The sequence below is a fragment of the Fulmarus glacialis genome, unplaced genomic scaffold, assembly GCF_000690835.1.
Source record: "Fulmarus glacialis isolate BGI_N327 unplaced genomic scaffold, ASM69083v1 scaffold3501, whole genome shotgun sequence".
NCBI classification, from domain to species: Eukaryota; Metazoa; Chordata; class Aves; order Procellariiformes; family Procellariidae; genus Fulmarus; species Fulmarus glacialis.
The window spans coordinates 24290-46852 of record NW_009193216.1 but is presented as its reverse complement, the minus strand read 5'-3'; the positions used below and the strand labels follow the sequence as shown (position 1 = coordinate 46852).

General features: G+C 37.0%; 1 protein-coding gene across 1 annotated transcript in view; it reads left to right on the top strand.

Annotated features, from left to right (window-relative positions):
- PIK3C3 (phosphatidylinositol 3-kinase, catalytic subunit type 3) overlaps positions 1–22563 on the top strand; it is a 48338-nt gene that overhangs the window by 4421 nt on the left and 21354 nt on the right. The window contains exons 4-14 of the mRNA XM_009587353.1: positions 4592–4678; positions 5380–5475; positions 11674–11745; positions 12180–12269; positions 12845–12949; positions 13436–13528; positions 15298–15483; positions 16803–16957; positions 18231–18318; positions 19505–19572; positions 22414–22519. Coding sequence (XP_009585648.1) covers positions 4592–4678; positions 5380–5475; positions 11674–11745; positions 12180–12269; positions 12845–12949; positions 13436–13528; positions 15298–15483; positions 16803–16957; positions 18231–18318; positions 19505–19572; positions 22414–22519 — 1146 coding nt within the window. The remainder of the gene's footprint in view (positions 1–4591; positions 4679–5379; positions 5476–11673; positions 11746–12179; positions 12270–12844; positions 12950–13435; positions 13529–15297; positions 15484–16802; positions 16958–18230; positions 18319–19504; positions 19573–22413; positions 22520–22563) is intronic.

The window sequence follows — 22563 nt, the reverse complement described above, 5'->3', positions numbered from 1 at the left end:
CTTTTGGCATATGGGAGATGAGGGCTCAAAGCCTCTGAGGAGGAGGAGGGAATTCTCCTTCCACATCCCAATTGAGAGTTCTAGTTAATGGCTAATAAAAAGCTAATAACATCACTGCCACCACTCTTCTCTTCTGAAAGCTGTTTTGGGAGATACTAATTTCTGAAAGATGAGAATGTTTTCACTGATATTTTGTTGTGTTCATTTATAAAAACATTTTACCATCAGATGCTAGCAAAGTGAATAGGGTTTCTGGGTAGTGTGTCTATGAAAGCTTTCATTTGCACAGCAGATGAGGTTCTTGTGATGTACCATTCCTAAATAGCCATTGTTTGAGTACAGTCAGCTTCAGTTTTTCTAGGAGTTATTCATCAGTTGCTGAATGCCTCCTGATGTGACTGTATGTGAAGGTATATTTAAATATAGGTAAGAGGAGTAGGACTACTTAAATACAAGATGAGTTTGTTTGGACTTTGTTATTCTTGGTTTGGTTTTTTTCTGTTTATCGGACAGACTTACAAGTGCCACGCTATTGATTGATGTCTGATACCAGAGGCCAAATTAGAGTCCTCCAGATAATAAATAACTTTTGAGAAGAGCTTGCTGAAGGACCTTTTCTCTATCTAAAAGATAATTTTTTATTTTCTTGACGTGCTTCTGAGTTTGTGTGTGTGTGTGTGGTATTTATTATTACAGGGAATTTCTATAAAATCAATTACTGGCTGCTGCAGGGGTTGCATTCTTTTACCTTAAATGATTGATACTATGGCAAGTCTCTCCTTTCATGTTGAGGTGCCATATGGTTGTACTCTTACAAAACACATGAATGTTGCTTGTAAAATTGCTACTGATGAAGAAGCCATGGCTTTGCATCCTGGGGGTCATTGTGAATGCAGATTTTTCCTGTATTAAGGAATATTAATGGGAAGGGTGTGGAATGCCTTAGCACGCTCAAATATTAATGACATTAAGATGTTTCTCCCGTGGGTGGTGTGTTAATTTATGACCTTAAACAAAAGTACTCAAGTTCTTTCTGATCCATTCATTTCCCTCACACCTCCTGCTGGCTGAATGAAATTAGGTAATAACAATGGTGAGGTAGTATCTAAAGGGATGCCTCTTACTTAGTAGCAGATGATGAATGCTTCTCTCCCTGAAGGGAATGCGCTAGCTTCTCTCTTATGTTCAGCTTTAAATATTAATTCAAGAGAACAATTCTTCATGTGTATGTATATATATGCCTTCAGATCTTCTGGGTCTTGTATGCAGGCCTAACTAGTTGCTGTATTATGACTTTTTTTTCATCTCTATAAGGGAGGTTTGCACGTTTAAGAGATGAATTTTCCTCTAAAACACACAGAATGACTTCTTTCTTTATTCTCTAGTGCAATGAACAAGAAAATGAACTAAGAATTTGTGACCAAGGTATCTAAATAACATTTTTGATGCATTGATTTTAAGGTAGTGAAATAAGAGGGCTACCCTGAGTAAGAAAAAATATTTTTGTTGGATTAAAAAAAAAGGCAGTAATTTACAAGTGGCTAAAATGGTGGACATGTAAGGGTAAGGAATTTCTTCAGTGCTAAGAATGAGAAAACCTTTTCTGTGAACTAGGTAGGACACTTGTGGATGTGTTAAGTGATGATGTCCAGCCTGCCTGAAACAGCATCTTGGGTTATAACTGGTCTGCATGCTTCTGGTTCTCTACCTTTGGAATGTATTATAAAGTCACATATGAGGCAAAGGCTAAGTCTTGTATTATCCTTTTAGTACAGTCCTGGCACGCTCTGTCTTTGTAATATTGCTGAGATAGAATTTGAACTGACTGCAGAATGTAACATAAGATAGCAAAAAAATTTTACTATATTTTGCTGCTGTTTACAATCCTGCTGATAAAGGGTTGAAAGAACCCAAAGACTGGGTTTCTGTGCTTTGGTTACATCCAGCATCCTGAAATGTTTTTAAGGATTATACTTTGGGCCCCGCCCCGCCCTTCCTTTTCCTTTTGTATTGTTAAGTTTCTGAAGTTTATTGAAGCTAATCTGAACATTAGATATCCCAGAGTTTACTGGAGACAAAACAAATGAAAAAAAGCCCCTACTATGTACTGAACAGAGTTAATTAATTCTTAGAAGTTGCAGTGGTCTTCCAAAATTTGCATCAAAATCTTATTACTTCTGTCAAGCTATACTGTGGTCTAGAGCTTGAAGAAATGTTAGGTGAATCAGCTGCTTTAAGTAAACAAGCTTATAGTTGTTATGGGATTATGTTTTTGTGTTTCATGGAATGGGTTTAGAACAAAGGGCGTCAGATGCTCATGGCTAATTTACTGTTTAGTGCTTCTTGAAATGGCCAGTTCCTAGCAAATCTGGAAATAGGAAAATCCTACCTTTTTTTTTTTAAACCTCCCAACTGAATAGCTTTTTGACTGCTTCTTAAATTGTGACTGCTTTTGATTAGTCCATTACTTTGGTGGAGCCAATAACTATAGTTGAGGATTAATATTCAGTGGTAAATTTTAAACCTTATCTCTAGTAGACTTAGTAGGAACCAAGAATCAGAAAAGCTGAATTAAATAACACATTTGTGAAATTAGCCAGTATTGACATTCGGAGCTAAATGTTATGCTTGCTTTCATAAGTAATCTGCCTTAAAACTTAATTTAGATCTTGAGAGGGCACAGAGGCCATGGTGTGGGCTGTAGTGTTTTCCAACTCTTTCTGACATAAACTGTTTCCAAAAAAGCAGTTCCAAATTCAGTGGGAGTTTTGTTTCCTGCTTAGAGGTAGGAACCAGTATCCAAAGTGTTGTTAGACCATAACACCAAATTAAACTCTGGGGAGGTGAATAAGAGAAAAAAAAACCAATGAACTTGTCTTAAACAGCAAGAAGTCACTTTGTGGAAAGTGAACAAGCAAGATGGTCTGTTGTTGGATGTGAAGGGGCAGTTGATCAAGGTGTTAAAAGACAAGGATAAAAGCTTACTAGCTGATCTTTGACAGTTCAGTTCCACTGATATAAGAACACCTGCAGGGAGACTGCAGAACACTGAAATTTCATTTCATTAATGGTTTTAATGGCTGTTTACAGTCTTTTGGAGACTAGACAATTATTTGCCTATTATGTCAGTGTTGCTTCTGAGATGTAAAAAGCTGTTTGATTCTGCATAATTTCTGAAGCTTGGCTTCTTGTAAGGTTTTCATGAATGTACTCTCCAGATCTGTCAGGATCTGTTCCTGGACATGAAATTGATGCTCTTTTCAGAGTACATCATGATGGGGTTTGTATTTAGCCCAGGTTATCCTTGGTGTGCAATAATACTTGTGCCTGTACTGCTAAGACATCAGTTTACTGAAGATTTGAGTGAGAATAATGAAACAGTACTACTGGTGCAAACTCTGAAGCTTTTTTGTTCACAGTGGGGTTTTTTTTATCTATAGTGGTGAGCTACTGAAAGTCTAGTGCAGGTATCTGACAAACTGTGCAACCTAGACAACTACCAGCATATAGCAAATCTTAAGTCTTCTGAGTCTTTTTTTTGTAGTAACCTCATCTTCAATTCTGTATGGAAGACGTAGGCTGTTGTTGTGTATCCTGCGTTCTCCTACATACAGTATGTTCTGTTAATGTGCTGTCCTAGTACTCTTGGTGTATTACCTGTCCCCTAGATGTCAGCTGGGGAAGAAATGGCAGTTGGTGTGATTGTATGGCCTGTTCAAATTTAAATGCTCATGGGTGGGCTTCTTGACCACAGAACAAAGCTGATGAAGTAGTAATCGTAACCCTTCCCTTAATAGGAATAATTTTGGGGATCTCTTCACTAGCCATTTTCTAGACAGATACTGATTTCTTTGAAACATGAAAGAACTTGATGTCTTCTAGTCCCTTTGCATATCTCCTTGCATACTGCAAGAATTACTAATTTTTTGAGGAACACTTGTGATTTCGTAGGAGCCGAAAAGATGATTCTTGTTCATATTTGTGTGGTCTTCTGCTGAGTTTTTCATAAATTGTGTGTCAGTGCATCTGAAACTACAGGTAGTATGGCTCATATCTTACTTATCTTCTCTTTCACTCTTCTACTGTTAGGTAGTCCTTTAAACAACTTCCTTGCTATTATTACAGCAATATGTAGATGTAGGAATAAAATTTGAACTACACTTCAGATGACTAAAAAGAAAGGGAGAACAAGTTGTCTACGACTTGCTGTAAGTCTTTGGCTGACCTTTTGCGATGTATAAATCCCAATCTAAGAACTTGTTTTGGTAGTGCTAACAAGGGCAGAATAATTCAATGGATGTTTTTGAAATATCTTCTTTTTGTTTGACTTGGTAAGTTTTGCTATATGAAACTTATGAAACACAAAAAAGAAATGTTTTTGTTATGTGATTTTACGTAAAAAATAGGTTCCTGTTTGTTAAAATTCAATGATGATGTGCGTGGAACATGGTTTTGGTTTTTGTACAAGCATTTTTTCCTGTTCCTTTATTTTTTTCCCCTGATTTTATGTTAGTGTCTCTGTAAAATTATGACTTTGAAATTCTTTTTCTTGCTCCCAGCAATTTAAATATCATCGTGTTTTTTCATGCAGCTCACCAAGTCTCATCGGCAAGGTCATATGGTGAAAGTGGACTGGCTGGACAGACTGACCTTTAGAGAAATAGAAATGATCAATGAGGTAGGCCATTGTACATCAGATTTGTAATGTTTTTTGGGATCTTGCTAATGGAACATTCACTGGCTTAGGAGTGAACTTCTGTCTTGTTTCCCATGTAGATTTTAAAATTCTAAGCACTTTTTCTGGGTAAAGCATTTCAAAAGTGCATACATGAGCAAATCTTCCTCTGAAAGTGAATGAGCTGCAAATCTAATCTTGTAGTCCAAGTTTAATTTGTCTCTTTCATGGTTTTATCTGAAACAGTGATTTTGTCTTTTGGTTTTTGACTCTGACATGCATAATTGTGTGTAATGATTTAAAAAAACCAAACAAACAAAAAACCAAAAAAACCAAACCAAAACAACACATCAAAAAACCCCCAAAACACACAAAAATCCCAACTGTCAGCTGGTTATTCTGCATTGCCTTTTTAAAGACCTTTAGTCCACAGTTGTGAGCCACTCATGAAAACAGTGTGATTTTATCTGTTACATGTGGATGTTTATCATGAAGAGAGAATGTAAGGAAGTAAGAATGTCAGGAAGAAGGTGATATGGTCTCAAGTAGTGCTATGAAATGATTAACTGAATAATTGCTACAACAACTGATAATCTAATTAATCAGTTACAGCACAAAGAAAGTAGGGTAATTGCTGTACTGAGAATGCCGAAGATTGATGCACTTCAATATATGATACACATCTGTGGTGGTTCTCTTCTCAGAGGGAAAAACGAAGTTCTAATTTTATGTACCTGATGATTGAATTCCGTTGCGTCAAGTGTGATGATAAAGAATATGGAATAGTTTACTACGAAAAGGTATGTGCCTTGCAGGCTTTATGATCGTCTTTAAAAAGCAACGTACGCACCTAAAATGGATAGGTTTTTCTGCTGAGGTGAAATATTCTGCTGCAGGATAGTGGCAGACAGCTGTTAGTGGCAACTGTTTATGTACATGCAAATCAAATAGTATAGATGTAACAGGATTGCAGAAGTCAATCATTTGTGTAATACAGTTCAAGATTACAGAATTTAGTAAGTGTGAGTGATTAAAAACTTTTTGATCTATGGTTCTTTCAGTCATCCAGCAGTACTTTCAAAGTAGCTGTATGTAAAATTATGTCTTATATCAGGAAGAAATGTACCTGTATTGATTGGTAACTTTATAAAAGATAAGTTATTGAAACTTTGCACAGGAGGTCTGCTGGTGAACATTTTCTCTAAAATGAACAAATATAAAAGTTTTGTCTTTCAGGCTGAAAATGCTTTGGAAGTCAATTAAGAAAAGACTTCTGGATTGGAATGTCTTGTATCTTTTCTTTCTGTTTACAAAACAGATCTCCAAAGCAGTGCGGTCCGTGGCTTTTTATGAGTTCAAATTTAATGGAACGAAGGATTAACAGTGAGCTTAACAGACATCAGTGTGGCTTTGGAAGGCATTATCAGTACTTTTATGGACCTGTGCATTGTAGAAAGACCCACTGAAATAAAAAAAGCAGTATATCTATAATCTGGTTTAAAAAAAAATTGTCAGTAATTACTTCTTAAAATTTTCAGCCTGTTTGGATTCACAAGAATTCAGAAAGTTACTGAATAATGCAGCTTTATGGGAAAGAGAAAGAAGGTAGAAAAAGAGACTGGAGTCCTGTTGAGAACAGAGGCACTAACTTTAAGCAGCTTTAATTCTCTATTCTGAGAATTTAAAAAAGCTGTAATCCAGTGCAGAAAATATTAATACAATGGAAAAGCAGATTACAAGTGTTTCTGTGTATGTGACATACACACATATGTATGTGGGTTGGTGGTAGTTTTTTGTTTGGTGGGGTGGAGGTTTTTTTGGGTTTAGGGGGGTTTTTTTTGAATTTTTTTCCCCTAGTATTTATTGTACTGACATGTGAGTTGCTTAGTTATGATTGTCTGTGTCTCGGTAAACCATTACAGAAGAACTTAAGGCGTGTTTAAAATCTCTTAAAAACAGCTTGTAGAGTTGAAAAAGATAAAATTTTGGTGAAACTCTGTGCCTTAGGCAGGTGTCGCGGTTAAAAACTTGCCTAGCTTCCTGCCTGAGCGTCCAAGCAGCTCTTCAGCATTTCTTTTGGTGGACTGTAGTTGACAATGGGACCTCTCCCCACCTGTCCAAGTCTTTTTGCCTTTAGAATAGCTTGTTTCATAGTACTTCTATAGACTTCTAGAACCAGCTATTGTAAAGGATCTCATTATTACAAAACTCTTGTAACCCTTGTGTTACAAATTGGAATGAAACCTACAATGTGTTGGATTCCTCCATGAAACAAAATAAAGTTACTTCTGTGGAAATCAAGGAAATATTTTTCTGGAGACCATAATGGAATATGATCAAAATATTGAAACATTTTACTAACCATTAGCTTTTTACTTTAGAAAGTGCTGTACTTTTCACAGGTGCAAACTGATGAGCGTGGCTACTGTGCGGCTTTGTGTCCTCTTGGCTCTTTTATTTTTACAATTGAATGTGACAATTCAATATGATTTCTCTCCCTCACCTCCACAAACTGATCATTATACATGAATTATTCCTGATTTACACACACAACTTTTTTTGTCATCATTATGGTTTTACAGATGTGCAAGGCGTGGGAAAGAATATTCAGACTTCAAGCATGCATCTTTCTTGTAACTTTTTCTGAAGCATATTAAAAGTGCATAGAACAAAATAACTGAATTGGCTGCTCTTGTGGAAATAAAGTAATTGAATGTGTAATAGTACATATTAAAGCTGTAACTAACTGCAGTTTGAGGGATTTGTTGTTATGAAGCAGCTTTTCAATAAGTTCTTGACCCTTTTCTGGCAGCAGTAGGAAACTACATAAATTAGCGTCTGTCTTCTCAGTTTTGTCATGCTTCCAATTACGGTGTACAGTATACATATCCGGCATCACAATCCAGTATATTGAGTCTAATGAAAGTAGGTTCTGTTGTCACCTGCCTGTGACCGATAGTCGAAGTGGAGATTACTTGTCACAGTTTTGTTGATAAATTTGTTTTCAAGTGTTTACGAAGAACTAGCCTGTTAAACAGTGGCTGATAGAATTTGAGATTCTTTGACTCAACATTCAATTACAATGAAGTGAAGTGGCAGTGGCTCTTTCCATGTTCTCTGTTAACTTAATTTTAATACAGCATTCAAGGGGTGAAGGATAGCAGTCTGCTAGTAATGAGAGCATCGCTTCTGATTCTCCATTTAGACAAAAATTCAGTGTGACTTTCAAGTGCAAGTAACACCAGCATTTATCATTAATGTGTTTTTGTGCAGGTTTCAGGTGAAACCTTTGTTTGAATAAATAAATTGATTGCACTGCTGTATCCAGTTTGTTTTTAAAAAAAAAAAAAAAAGTAGTCTGATTGTCAGAGACTTTTTCATGGCTTGAAAGAAAGAAAAAGTAGTGTTTACAGCATTGGGTGCCTATGTACTTTTTGTATGGGAGAAGTTAGATCCCATTGGTGTTACGTGAAATGATGGTTTGACTAAAGAATAAGATAAATAGAACCTCCTTATTTATTGATGTTGTGAAACTGATTTTTCAGGAAAAAAATCTTGCTGGTTCAAAAGATTCTGCAAATTTTGTTGACTTTCTTAAATGGGCTCTAATATTTATATAAAGTTACACACATTGACCTTAATGTAGTGAAACACCTCTGTAACATAGTAGTTTAAAGCAAGTTAATGCTGTTTAGTATTGATACTGCTTTTGTTTCCCAGTGGCAAAATAGCAGGTCACCTCAGGTTCTGGCTGTGCTGGCAAGTAATGCAGCCAAGAGGAGCAGATTTACAGTGAAGAGGTTGCTGAAGGCCCAATGTCTGCACTGTGTTCTTCCGCTTGGGACTAGCTTTAATCAAGTCCCATGGGCTGAATGACTGTTGGCAGTTGGAGGATATTAGGTATTTCTAAAACCTCCATGATATGAACCAAAGCTCGCTGCATGGGGATGATCAGGAGAGACACTTCAAAAGCACGTACCTGACCAAATTCAAATGGTGATTTAGAGTTGACCCTCAGGCATTGGTATGGTTTAGTAAGTTTGTATGGTCAGGGTCACAGTGATCCATGTGATGCTCTCCAAATATGAGAGAGAATTAGAGCCGCGTATTAATCTAACTGGAAGGCAAAGTTAAACAACCAACGTTCTTCATGGTCAAACTAATGGCATTGTGCCTTCTTAAGGATTTCACAAAATAGTTTGTTCTGAAAATGTTAACTCTTGACACAGTAACTTGCCCCACGAATGCTTTGGCAAAACTTGGTTTCACAGCAAGTTTTGGTTGAAGCTTAAGGCCTTGTTCTAAAAGGCAATGGGAACAAAGTTTTCCTTGTGCTTTAGCTGAATATAACTAGAGCTTTTCAGCATACTCTAGCTGCATTTGAGAAGAGGAGTTTAAAGAACAGTCATAATATTTCTTTCGAAAGGTTAAAAAAAGACATGTCAGCAATGAGCTTAGAAATCAATCTTTTGACGCTAGTCTTGGAAACAATCCCCAATCTTGGTTTTAAAGGGTGTTATAAACGTTTTGACGTTAGTCACTGGAAGGCTTTGTGCATTTTTTATTTTAGTTTTGTATATAAGCAAATTTTAGGCAATTGTGCTTTTGTCATTCTCATCCTGGTAAGTTCTGAGTTGGTAATAGCTGTCATAGGTTTTTGATTGTGGGGTAGGTGCTCCATTTTTTCCAGCGAAATTTTCCCTTTACAGCTATTTTATCTGAATGTTTTCACTGAGAGAAAGATGTAATGGCATGGGTGTCATTACTGCTTATCCCTAGAGAATCCACACAGGATATAGGTGTTATAAATGCTTCAGTAGGAGTTTGAACACTTATTAGTTGCTAGTGAATCCACTCCTGTGTCAAGTTTTTTCTACAGCGCTTTTATGTGAAGGGTCTAAATGGATCGGAAACGTGTTTGTCACTGGGACATTGGTAATCCTTTGTTGTTTCATAAAGGTCAAGTCAGATTGCAGCCTTATGGTTTTGATTAGGAAGATAACCAATTAGTAGATAGAAATGGGTCTGTCATCTCTTGTCATCAGATGTGTTTATTTTCAGAAGGATTTTCCCCCCCAAACGATTTCATTGTTTTTTATGTAATTTGACTTTGTAAAACTAGCATAACATGATCTGAAAGTTCTGTCTGATGAGATGGCAGCGTTTTAGTACAATGTGAGTGCTGATCTGTCAGTGTGGCTTCGACTCAGTTCAGTCTATTGTTACAGTGATGCAGTAGTATTTTGTTATAATAGAAATACTTTTATTAATTCTATACAATTGGGTTAAAACTAAGTTCATTATGTAGGCAGTATGGTTTTAAAACAGAGAAACTGTAAGCAAATGTCCTCTTTGTCCTCCTCAGTGTTTGCATGTGTACTGTTTTTAAAGACTAATGGGAAAAGCAATACTGCTCATGTTCTGGGACCATCATCAGCCACAGCCAGATTGTATGTGTTATTTCCCTTAACTAGGAAGGATGTGTGTAGTTACTGTCATTATTTTGACTGTAAAATTGTTACTTCAGAAAGGCGTAGGACAGTAATAAATGTAATAGAAGTGTCTTCCTGAATGTGCACTTTAATAATAAGAGATCTTTTACTGTAGTCAGCAACACAAAAGTTATGTAGGTGGAAAAAAATGCTTTTCCTGAAATGTTAATGGCAATTATAACTCCTGTGTCTTGTTGGTGACTTGTTCTTCCCCTTGACACAAGCCCCTCACTTCTTTGAAAGTTACCTCTGAAAAGTAAAAAAGCAAAGCCATCCCAAGAGGCATATGTGATTGGAGAAGTGGCGGGGCCGGGGGGAAGCCCACAAAACAGGAGGATGGGGGCAGAAGCCTGAAATGTTAATGGCAATTATAACTCCTGTGTCTTGTTGGTGACTTGTTCTTCCCCTTGACACAAGCCCCTCGCTTCTTTGAAAGTTACCTCTGAAAAGTAAAAAAGCAAAGCCATCCCAAGAGAAATATGTGATTGGAGAAGCGGGGGGGGGAAGCCCACAAAACAGGAGGATGCGGGCAGAAGCAAACCTGAGCAAGTTATCTCAAAATTTACATTATTGAGGGAAATGTTGATATGTCAAAAACACTTTATTCTGAGCTGAAATTTACTCCAAAATAAATGAGAACAAACTAAGTATAAATATAGCATAGCGCATATTATGCTGGTGTTGTCTTGTTTTTTCTGTTTTACTGTTTTATACTGTCTTTTAAATGAAATATTCTTCTGTAGGTTGTGTCAATTAATACTTAGTTACACTTCCAAGGTAAAAAATCCAAAACCACGTGACTGGGCATGACTAGAGGGAAACAGAGTTGCAGAGTTGCTGTTCCTGTCATGTGGTGGTAGGCTTTGTATTTTTTCCTTCTGCCTGGTTCAAACTGGAAACTTTTAGCTTGTCCTTTCCCTTACTTATGCAGCAGCAGGTTAGACTCCCCTAAGGAAAACTAGTAGGCTTCTGTCATACTGCGCCAGAGCAGCACAGCATGAACTTCTAGAAGAGACTGTCATGTTCCGTGTGGAACCTGTGATAGATAGGCACGCTTATATCTTCCTAAATTCGTCTGTGTTTCAGAGAGCCTGTATGTTGAAGTATTAGGAGATATTTTCTGCAACATGGTTGTTATTTCTAGGAAATTATTTGGTTTTGGTAGAAATATGGACCCTGATTTGGTTTGTCTTTGTGCTTCCAGAAGACACATGTAATGATCATGGCAAATTTCTTCACTCACCTGTGTGCCAGCATGGTAGTGAGTTGCCAAGCTGCATCTCCTCGGATGAACTTTCATCTGTGTTGCCACCTTGTTTATCATCTGGCAAAAACTAACAAGAAAAAACTTATTTTCTGTTTTCCCCTTTAAAACTATCAAAAGTCAGCAAGGTGCAGTTGCATCGTTCTTTCACTGTAGTACAAATCACAATACATTAATATGACATGTTGTTTTTTTCCTAAAATTTGAGATGTTTAATATGTCTTTAATTTTTTGTTGTTCAGGATGGTGATGAGTCATCTCCAATTTTAACAAGTTCTGAAATTGTTAAGATTCCAGATCCCCAGATGTCTATGGTAAGCAATGTTCCAGGTAATGCAATCTGTATTATAGTATTTCTGTTGAAGTTTTCATAAATGGAGATAAAAGTTTGCCTATATTGCTGTCTTCAATATTTTAAAATTCCAGTGGAAAGATGTATTTGACCAGTTGAGAAATATCAATGGATTTGACTTTTTGTAATTTTTTTTTTTTGCTGCTGCTAGATTAAAATACAAGAATTGATGTAATGCTTATGTTCATCTCCTCCTTTCCATACCTAATGTGCTTGCTTCTGAGGTGTAGGAAAGCAGAGAAGGGGGATTGTTGGCAAAAGAGGTCAGAGGGTGGGGATATAAGGTAAGAGGGAGCTGAAGAACAGAAATTTAGCGGAAGGTGCAGTAACTCTTGGTCACTTCGTCTGTTAAAATATTTTCTCCCTACACTCTCTTGTATGTTGTCTTTCATGTAGACAGTGCCTAAGTACAGTTCTAGAAAAGATTTCCATTATTGTGGATGCCAATTCAGTGGGACTGGTATTGGCAGCTTTGGGAACCTTAATGTAAGTGGGCTTCTACTGGCAACACTGTTTGAGCACTGTGTAATCTAACACTGCAAGAGCAAGTCTGACAATGCTGAAAACTGCCTTGGCTGCTGAAATCTTGTTGACACTGTGGCTCTTATTGTGGCTCCTACTGTTGCTAACATGGTATTAACAGTGGGAAAACTTTTTGAGAAGTTTTTCTTGCGTACAAAGCTTTATACCGCAAACATCCTAAAAATGTTTAAAAAGCGGCTAGCACGTTTGAGTGCTGTCTGAATCACAGATGGGTTGACTGAAGCGCTTGCATTTTGCAGCAATTCACCAAAAGGCAAGATAGGGTTTGTAAATTGTGTGAAGTAAAAAAAACAAACCAAAACTTCAAAATCCTCAACAACCCTCCACATATTATTGAAGGAGTTTCTTCTAAAACAACAACAAAAAAAATCCAGAAGACGTTGTAGTTTTAGGTGTGAATTTTAATTGTCATGCATTATTCAAGATACTGGTGAGTCTTTGCTAGATGGTTTCATTTCAACAGTAATTTTCTCTGGAGTTTAAGTATTTATAAATACTGACTTACCCTCCGTGTTTAGGAGAACTTAGTAGAAAGCAAACATCACAAGCTTGCTCGAAGTTTAAGAAGTGGACCTTCTGATCATGATTTGAAGCCTAATGCAGCTACGCGAGATCAGCTTAATGTAAGTCAGTCATATGATGGCTAAATTCAATTTTATTAGGTAGTTTGGTATTAATATGTGGTGGCAGTTTAAGGAAAATACAGTTCACTTCAGTTTAAGGAAAGTAATGAAGAAATATTGTTAAGTGTTTCTTACAAGTGGTTAGTTAGATGAGTCCAACTCGGAAAGCATCAGAAGGTACTTGCTCATTTTTTTGTAAAACAGTTTTGGGAGGATAAGAATGCATATTGTGCACATATCATGTAGGTGTTGATGGTAGTCTTAAAGTAACTGTGTATGTTTGCCTCCGCTGCCAGTTCAATCAACCATATAACTGAGGAGCATCACCATGATAGCATGAGAACTTTGTGTTGTTGGAAGGCTTTTTTTTTTCCTAGCTATTTTTGTGTATTGTCAGTGTTGTGCTTTGTCACAGTGTAGTCTGTTAACTTGTTGATTATGCCTGTTCATGTTTTTAAACTCACTTTCTGTCTATGTATCTAATAGATCATAGTGAGTTATCCACCGACAAAGCAGCTAACATACGAGGAACAGGATCTAGTTTGGAAATTCAGATATTACCTTACTAATCAGGAGAAGGTAAGTTGAATGATTTGAGAGGACTTACTAATGCAAGAGGTGCTTCATCTGCCACTTGTTCTATAATGTTCTGTCCTTGCAGAGTTACAGAGCTTCAGTGTCTTAGAAGCTAGTCAAGATTATTTTAACTTTTTCTACAATGTTGCTGATGTAAAAATTGGTGACTGTAATTTTCCCTCTTAACTCGTATGAACTGGCTATTACTAGAGCAGTCTTTCTACAAACACTGACTGTCAGCTTAAAATACCAGTGTTGCCAATTTTGTCTTCAGCAAGGAAAATTTATTAAAGAGGAGCTTCTTCATCCCTTTTAGACAAGGGTTAGCATTACCAGAATATGTAGCAGCATGCCAAAAGCCCAAAGTAAATTAAATAACTAAATAATGCCCCAGCAGTGGGCATTTTTTATGTAGTGGTAATTGTGGTAGAGCAGTAACCATTGACTTTATATTTTACTTAAACGATAACCCAGCTGCAGTTTTTTGGGACATATTAAAACAATCCAATATCATATTGTCACTTACATCAGTAAGGCTCCTCAGGTCTGTGCTTATGTAAATATAGTCTGAATCTAGTTCTACCTTAACATGAAACATTAATTTCACATCATCCTCTTGGACAAGTTGTCCAACTGTGGGATGAGCAGGGTCACAGTGTGCTGGGTGAAGAGCTGGCTGAAGGGCAGAGATCAAAGGGTTGTAGTGAATGGGGCTACATCTGTCTGGCGACCAGCGGTGTTCTTCAGGGTTCAATTCTAGGGCCAGTTTGGTTCAATATATTTATCAATGATCTGGATGCAGGAGTTGAATGCACCATTAGCAAGTTTGCTGATGATACCAAACTGGGAGGTACTGTTGACTCTCTCGAGGGACAAGAGGCCTTGCAGAGGGATCTAGATTAGAGCATTGGGCAATGATTAATGGGGTGAAATTTAACAAGTCCAAATACTGGATTCTGCACCTAAGATGGAGTAATGCCGGGCAAAAGTATGAATTGGGAGAGGAGTGGCTGGAGAGGAGCCCTGCAGAAAGCGATCTGGGGGTGCTGGTTGACAGCAGGCTCAATATGAGTCAGCGGTGTGCCCTGGCAGCCGAGAGGGCAAACTGCATCCTGGGGTGCATCAAAGACAGCATGACCAGCCGGTCAAAAGAGGCGATTATCCCGCTATATTCAGCGTTGGTGCAGCCTCATCTTGAATACTGTGTGCAGTTCTGGACCCCACAATTTAAGAAGGATGCGAAGGTCCTTGAATGTGTCTAGAGGAGGGCAATAAAGCTGGTGAAAGGGCTGAAGGAATGTCCTGTGAGGAGCAGCTAAGGACTTTGGGCTTGTCTAGTTTGGAGAAAAGGAGGCTGAGGGGTGACCTCATTGCTCTCTACAGCTACTTGAGGAGGGGACGTGGAGAGGGAGGTGCTGAGCTCTTCTCCCTGGTATCCAGTGATAGGACTCATGGGAATGGTTCACAGCTGCGCCAGAGGAGGTTTAGACTGGACATTAGGAAGCATTTCTTTACCGAGAGGGTGGTCAAACCCTGGAACAGGCTTCCTAGAGAGGTGGTCAATGCCCCAATCCTGTCAGTGTTTAAGAGGCATTTAGACAATGCCCTTAACAACATGCTTTAACTTGATCAGCCCTGAATTGGTCAGGCAGTTGGACTAGATGATCGCTGTACCTCTCTTCCGACTGAAATAATCTGTATTCTGTTCTATTCTACATCATTTGTTTAGCCCGGCTTTTCACTGATGAATTGTCCAATCTCTTTCTATTTAGGCCTTGACAAAATTCTTAAAATGTGTCAACTGGGACCTACCACAAGAGGCAAAGCAAGCACTGGAGCTACTGGGCAAGTGGAAGCCCATGGATGTGGAAGACTCTCTAGAACTTCTGTCATCTCACTTCACCAACCCAACGGTTCGACGCTATGCTGTTGCCAGGCTTCAGCAGGCTGATGATGAGGTATTCATTGGTCTGTGGCTACATGTGAAAGTCAGCTGGTCTCAGGATTTTTAGTCTCATTGAATACTTGAAATGTTTGCTACTTTTTAAGGCATTTAAGTGAATAATAGTGATGGAAAACTAAGGAGAAAAAAAAAAAGAAATTCACTGTGATGCTATTTACTATAAGCTCTTTACGGAGCACACTATTAAACGGCAGTCATTGATAATTGTCTTAGTATGAACAGCCAGTGATAGCACGTTTTGTCAAACAAAGTGAGACAGCATATGTTCTCCCCAGAAACCAGTGATAAATTTTGAATGTTAACCTGCATAGAAGTGCTCTGAAGTTAAATAGTCTACTAAAAGATTTCCAACAAATCCACCTGGTAAATTGAAGCAGTTTATCGTCATACTCTTTTGCTAAAGAAAGTGAGTAGAAAAGCATCTGTGGAAATAAGGTGTTTGTAATTGTATACTGATTAGAATATGATGAGCTGTGATTTGTGAGTGAGCCCATTTAAATAGGTGTTAAATTATGTTAAATTTTAATTATTTATATGTTTTATTTTCTTTTGACAGTTAGAAATGTATTTGAATGTATTACCATAACTCTTGAATTCTTGGCAATCAATAGAGTTTAAAATAGGAAGCATAAATATATCAAATTTTTGCAGTCCCACTTCAATAGCCAAGGTCATACTGCTTTGACTTTAAAAATGTACCTTTTACAAAACATTTGAAGGCAGCTAAACAGAGCAAGTTGAATAGTAGGGGAAACAAATTCATTACAAACAAGAAGTGATTAAAATTCTATTCTTCAATCTGAAATAGATCAGATACGTGTTGTTTTTTTTTTTTTTTTTGGATCCCCAGCTACACAAGGGATCAAAGGGAAGAAAAAAAAAAGGTAGTGCATAAGAGAGGAGAGAATCTGAATTCCTGGTACCATGGTCCAGATTTTATGCTTGAATTTTCTTCTTGGGAGCCACAAACTGGAAGGCTTATTTTGTGAATGCTGAAAGCAAGTAGGGCAGCTTAACAAAAGAGAACTTTAAAGTAGTAATTGTACTTAAATATTTCCTTAATTAGCACTTAACTACCTTTGAGTAACGAAAAATTAGTAGTGTGGTAACTCAGTATCTTTTGTGAGTCAAACTCCATCCTACACCAGTTTTTCTATTGCATATTGCTTGCTAGGGAGACCCCAATTTCAATTTCTTTGTAGGTCACTGAATCCTGAATAAGTTTTTCTATAAATTGGAATTTTGAAATCATATGGAGTCCTAGTCAGCTTTGACTGATCCCCTCAATTAATTTTAATTTTTTTCCTCCATGAGGATTTGCTGATGTACCTGCTACAGTTAGTCCAGGCATTGAAATATGAAAACTTTGATGACATAAAGAATGGACTGGAACCTAGCAAGAGGGACAGTCAAGGTTCAATGTCAGAAAGCATGACAACATCTGGAACTAATGGTGCAGAAATAGACAGGTAAGAAGCTTAGATTTCCAGTAGAAAAGCAGAAACACGTAACATTGTAAGCCCTCATGTTCTTTCTCCTTTAGGGATTATTGCATATTCAACATCCTATTTTATAATCTGAAGTGGTGACATAAAAAAAAAAAAATTAAGCCCTGAGCTTTCACAAAATGTATTTCCTGACTACAGATAGTTTACAGAGCAAACATTCTTAATCTTGAGGTTGTGGCCTTTGACCTTACTGCATGAAAAGAAGACAACTTCTGGAGAGCAGGGAAAAACACTGGCATTGCTTCCTTCTGTCCTTGCAAAAGTTAGGATGTCTTCAATGAAGCTGTTGTATGAGGCTCCTCTTCCCGCTTTCAACAAAGAACATGGATCTAAAAGTCTGATCAGTCTGAAATGGAAAGAAACTTCTTCCTGCTCCTGCAAAAGAAGGTGTAGGGAGAGTCCTGTGAATGTAAAGGAGCTGGGGGAGCACACTTTTTATTCTTGCAGGAATCCAAAGGAAAGGCTGAAATATCTAATTAATATGGTATTAAGCCAGGTGCAAACAAACTTGATTAACTGAAGTCTCCCGTGAATATTTAGTACAAATTTCCAGGATTTTTAGTCTTAAGCTTCAGTGTCTAATCACTTGTGTCGCTAGGGTATACTTTTCATATTACAAGAATACTGCTTTTCATTGATCTTGCTGCTAAGCTGTAGAGTGGGTGTCCTGGGATGTATGGTGTATTTTGAGGCTGCAGTGACACTTAGACTTTAGTAGAGCTGTTTGATTACTTCCTTTCAGGTAAATTTACTGTCTGATAATTTTGCCTTGCAAGCATTGGGTTTGTCTACTCTGTTATGTGTAATTGCATTCCAGAGGAGTGCTTGCAGGTGTTGTGTATTAGCAATTTCATCTTAAGAACATTTAAAAAAAGCTTATCCTGAAAATGTGGATTTGCTAAATTCCCATCTATTTATTCCCATCTGCTTTTTTTTTATGGAAGATGAAACAAAATGCTAAGTTTGATGTAAGCGAATGTCCTTCCCAACTATAAACTGTGTAGCTATCCAGGCACGGATTTTTGCCTTTTTCAGGACCTGCAGCTGTCAAAGTTGCTGTTCATGCAGTTTGTTCTGAAACAGGGTTGAGATACTATGTTCAAAGATACTTCTCTCCCAGTTTTCTGAATTTATTATGCTATGGAAGTGAAATGCATTGCTATTTCCATGCATGCCCCCTGTCCCCCAAGCAAGAACTTTGAATCGTGCCAATTACATGCTTTCCTTGATGTAGTTCCCAGATCATGAGTCCTATTCCACCTGTTTCCTCACCACCTCTTACTTCGAAGACAAAGGAACTTGCAGACAATGAAAACCTTGATGTAAGTCAAATGCTTTACCTTGTACTTTTGATACTTGTGGCTTTTTAGTGACCTAGTACTGTTTTTAGTTTTTGTTTGTGAATATTTAAATCTTTCTGCTGTACTGTATCTTGCTGAATACTGAAAGTGCTCAAAAAACTAAATGCTAAGAAAATAGCAATAGCTTAACTGATTTCTTTTTTTACAGGCCATCTATTTATGTACATGGTCACACTGTCCAAAATTGGGGGACTGGGTATTGAATTCTTCATAAAATCAAAGTACTCTGTTTAAAGGAGAAAATTACTGCAAAGGCTATCGCATGCTGATTAGATACTGACAATTGCATGTGTTTGACGTGTTCTAAAGCAGGTTTTTTAATGGAAAACAGTTATCCAAATGTTTTAATCTCTGCAGTCTGTTCTTCCTGTAGCCGTATTCTTTGGTGTGGGTGTGGTCTTTTTGGACCTAAGTGGGACACTGTGTTCATTTACATCTGCCAAGGATTATACTCAATTTATACTACAAGTAGAAGAGTAATAAAAATGGGACTGGAGGGAGGGAAAGATAAAAGGTAAAGACAGTTTGAGGGGAACCTGATTTTAGTCTGATGTGCAATTAACTGGTCTTTGAACTAAAGATCCATTCCCTGTTGCAAATCTTCCTTTCTGGGTCTCAGTACTGCATAGAAAATAAGCCTCAAATTGAGCACATCAGTAAAGATACACAGATTTCTTGTTAGTTGGAATATTAAACCTTGAAAAAGCAGATAAATGCTGTGTATCCTCTACAGATTTTTTTCTTTATGTTAAAATGTAGAACATTGCAGGGAGTTTTAGATCTTCTGGATGCCAAACAGGGTAGCAAATCCCTTTCAGGGTTGAATCTTGCAGCAAGGGATAATTGCATAGGAGAAAAGTGTAATATATTGTAAATAAAAACTTTACATCATGTACTTTTGACATGTTGGTGAATATATTATTGTAGTAGCAGACCTTTTTTTACTTGTAATGTTGTTGCTGGATTTGGAGTAATATTAAAACTAATATGATTTAAATATTGGGTTGGATTGGATTCAGATTTTAGAAGGAAATGTGTCTCTCAAAACTCCCTGCAATTATTTGGGGTTTTTCCTTAACTTTTGTCTCTCTCTCAAGTGCTTAGACTTCTTTATAACTTAATTTTTCTTTTCTTAAATCCCTTCCAGCAAGACCTTTGCACTTTCTTGATTTCACGAGCATGCAAAAATTCCACGTTGGCAAACTACTTATACTGGTATGTTAGAAACTATTTATTCATACTGTATCAATGTCTAATTGAAATCAAAGCTCTAATGCCCAGAAGGGTGCACAGCAAAAGATGACCTGTCTTGAGAACTTGAGAATCTCCACTTCTGTTAGGATGAAGTAGTAGATTTAAAACAAAACACATTTGAACAGAATAAGTAGTAAAAGGAGGGTGCTGGTTTTTAAAATGCACAAATGTGCTTTACTGTTAGACAAAGGAAGGTGATTTGTAAGTCATTAAGTACAGTGCTTAAAGAAAAAAAAAAAAAGCCTAACTATAGTTTATAAGTTGTCATTCAATTTGTTTATGGTGGTGGGAAGGAGATAAAGTTCATCCCTTTTTTTTAAGGGGAACTTTAGTTGTGAGTAGTTTATCTAGATAGTGGAGAGGTAAGATTACTCAGCTAAGGATATTGTCTCACTTCAAGATTTAAGAATTAAATTGGATGCCTAAACTAGTCATCTGCATGCCTTCTGAGTAAGCATTTGCAGGTAGAATTACCTCATTTGAAGAAAGCTGAGGTAAATAGAGCTGTACTCTGTGCAAGTCTGTGCGTATATGTGTATATATTTATGTGTATATGCATATACACAACACGTACAGCTATTTACTTGTATATACACACATATTTTAAAATAGAGAGCTTAGATGCCTTTTACATGGCAAAACTTAAATGATTCTCATTTGTATCCTTTGTAGATGTATCTAATAATTAAAAATTCTAATACACATTGTCATATCTTCATGTGCTATGAATATTAATCACTGATAAGCTGTGAATTAGGAACAGAATGTGATATGTGATGTAAACCTACTAAACTGTTCTTATAAAATTCTTTCAGGAACCCTAACCTACCCTGAGAGTGACTCCATTTGTAAATGTCTTAAGTTTTATTTCATTGCATTTTCAGTAGCTTAAATTTAAAATATATGAGTGCATGACTTATCTACAATTCCTTAGTGTACATACTTTTATTGCAGTGGCCAAAGATAATGTTTGGCTTCAGAAAAAAGTGCTATTAAATTTAAATGATTAAAATAATTGCAGGCCTAATTGATGTGGGTAGAAGCCAAATGCTTGACCTAATCAAATATTCTTAATTTAAGATAAGTGTTAGTAGGCTAGCTTATTTCTATCACCTTGATAGAAAATGTGCACTTGCATTTCAGCAACATCTCAGACATTCAGTCTATAGAAAGTTCAAAGCATCCAGAACTCTGAACTTTTTGTCTTAGGACTAGGAAAAAAAAACCACACCCAAATAAAAAACCCCAGTCAATTTATTCTTTGTTTTCTTTCCAGACATCTCAATTTCTCAGTGACAAAATACAAATGTTGCAGCCACTGTTTGAGCTGACGTAGCAATAAATCCTCTTGGCTGCTGATCAATTGCTTGTTTCAACTATCCAGACACAGCGTGCACCTAAAATAATCAATGGAGAAAGTACAATAACCCTTGAAAATCAAACCTCCTTGCTCAGTCACTTGTCATTGTAAAGCTATCCTATCCGTATACTTTAACAGCGGCTACAGCGCTACTGCTTTTTTCTGTCTCTTCTTCAGATGTATAAGACATCTATCCAAGTATGAAGCATTACTCTTACTCCTTGCTTCAAGATAGCTTTGAGGAACTGTCTAGGGCTTTTTAACAAATGAAGATGAAAATGGCATGTTTCAATTCATTACTTCATGTTTTCCTTGAAGTTTTGGTGAACAGACTTTGTAAATATGGGGTTATTTTTATACACTTATTACTGCAATCTAATTTTGCCATTTTAGTGAGAGAATGGTGTAGAACAATATATTTGCAAAGTTTTGGAATTAGTCTCTAGTTATAGATTTCATTGAGATAATACTCATGGAATAAGTTACATATGCCTTATTTTAATGTATATAATATATTGTGTATTTATAAATAAGACTAGTCAAATCTGATCAGCTGCAAATGACAAACCTCTAATCTTGTCCCGTAAGCATTCAGTTGCAAAGAGATTCTGCACAAGTGCGTCAGGAACGGGTAATTCTAGCTGTAAAGTCCAAGTGTGTTTGTCGAATGTGTGGAGTCGCTTTTGAATTCACACGCAGTGTTTGAAAATCGACAGACTTGCTAATTTCTTCCTTTTTTTAATAGTGGGGTGTATGTTTTTACTGGGTAATACTATGAGATATATTGATCAACAGAAAGATGACTTTCCATGCATAGCTATTTTTTGCTTGTCAGTGTTGTGAATAGAAATAAGGCCAAAAGCTTTCCAAACAATTGCTTAACGTATCAAATTAAATTTTCAATATAACTGTTCCAAATTGTACTGTTTAAATCTTGTACTTGAATCATAATTTTAGAAATGAAAACTTATTTTAGCATGTAGACTTTGCAGAGCTGCTTCAAGACCAATACTGTCTTTTCCATCATTGCTAATGGTAAAATAGGACACGGGTAGGGTGACATTCTTCCTGTTTTTGCAGATATACTTGAATAGCAAGTTTGCAGCCACTACATTATGTAGAGGGTAGTAGCACAGTGGAATTCCCACTCCTCCCATGTGTACTGCTCGGTTGGAGTGTTCATATGATTTGGACTTCTGACTTGTCCTGTTTGAGTGATGCCACTTCACTGTAAGTGGAAGACCGCAGAAACTTTGATAGACTTTCCTGATCCAGGTGGGAATTTGACTATGCAATTTTGAAGTGTTCACCTGTTGGTTGATATCTCATTCAAAGATCGACTTCATTTTTAGTTCCAGGCCTATAATACAGGGCTGCTGTATTTCACTCAAATTGTATAGCACCAGAGTACAGCGTTAACTTGGGTTGTTTTTATGCTGCAGGTATGTAATAGTGGAGTGTGAAGACCAAGACACTCAGCAGAGGGACCCAAAGACTCACGAAATGTACTTAAATGTGATGAGAAGATTTAGTCAGGCTTTGCTGAAGGTAATGCCTCTGCGTAAGGAAATACATAGTGTTTTGGGATAGTC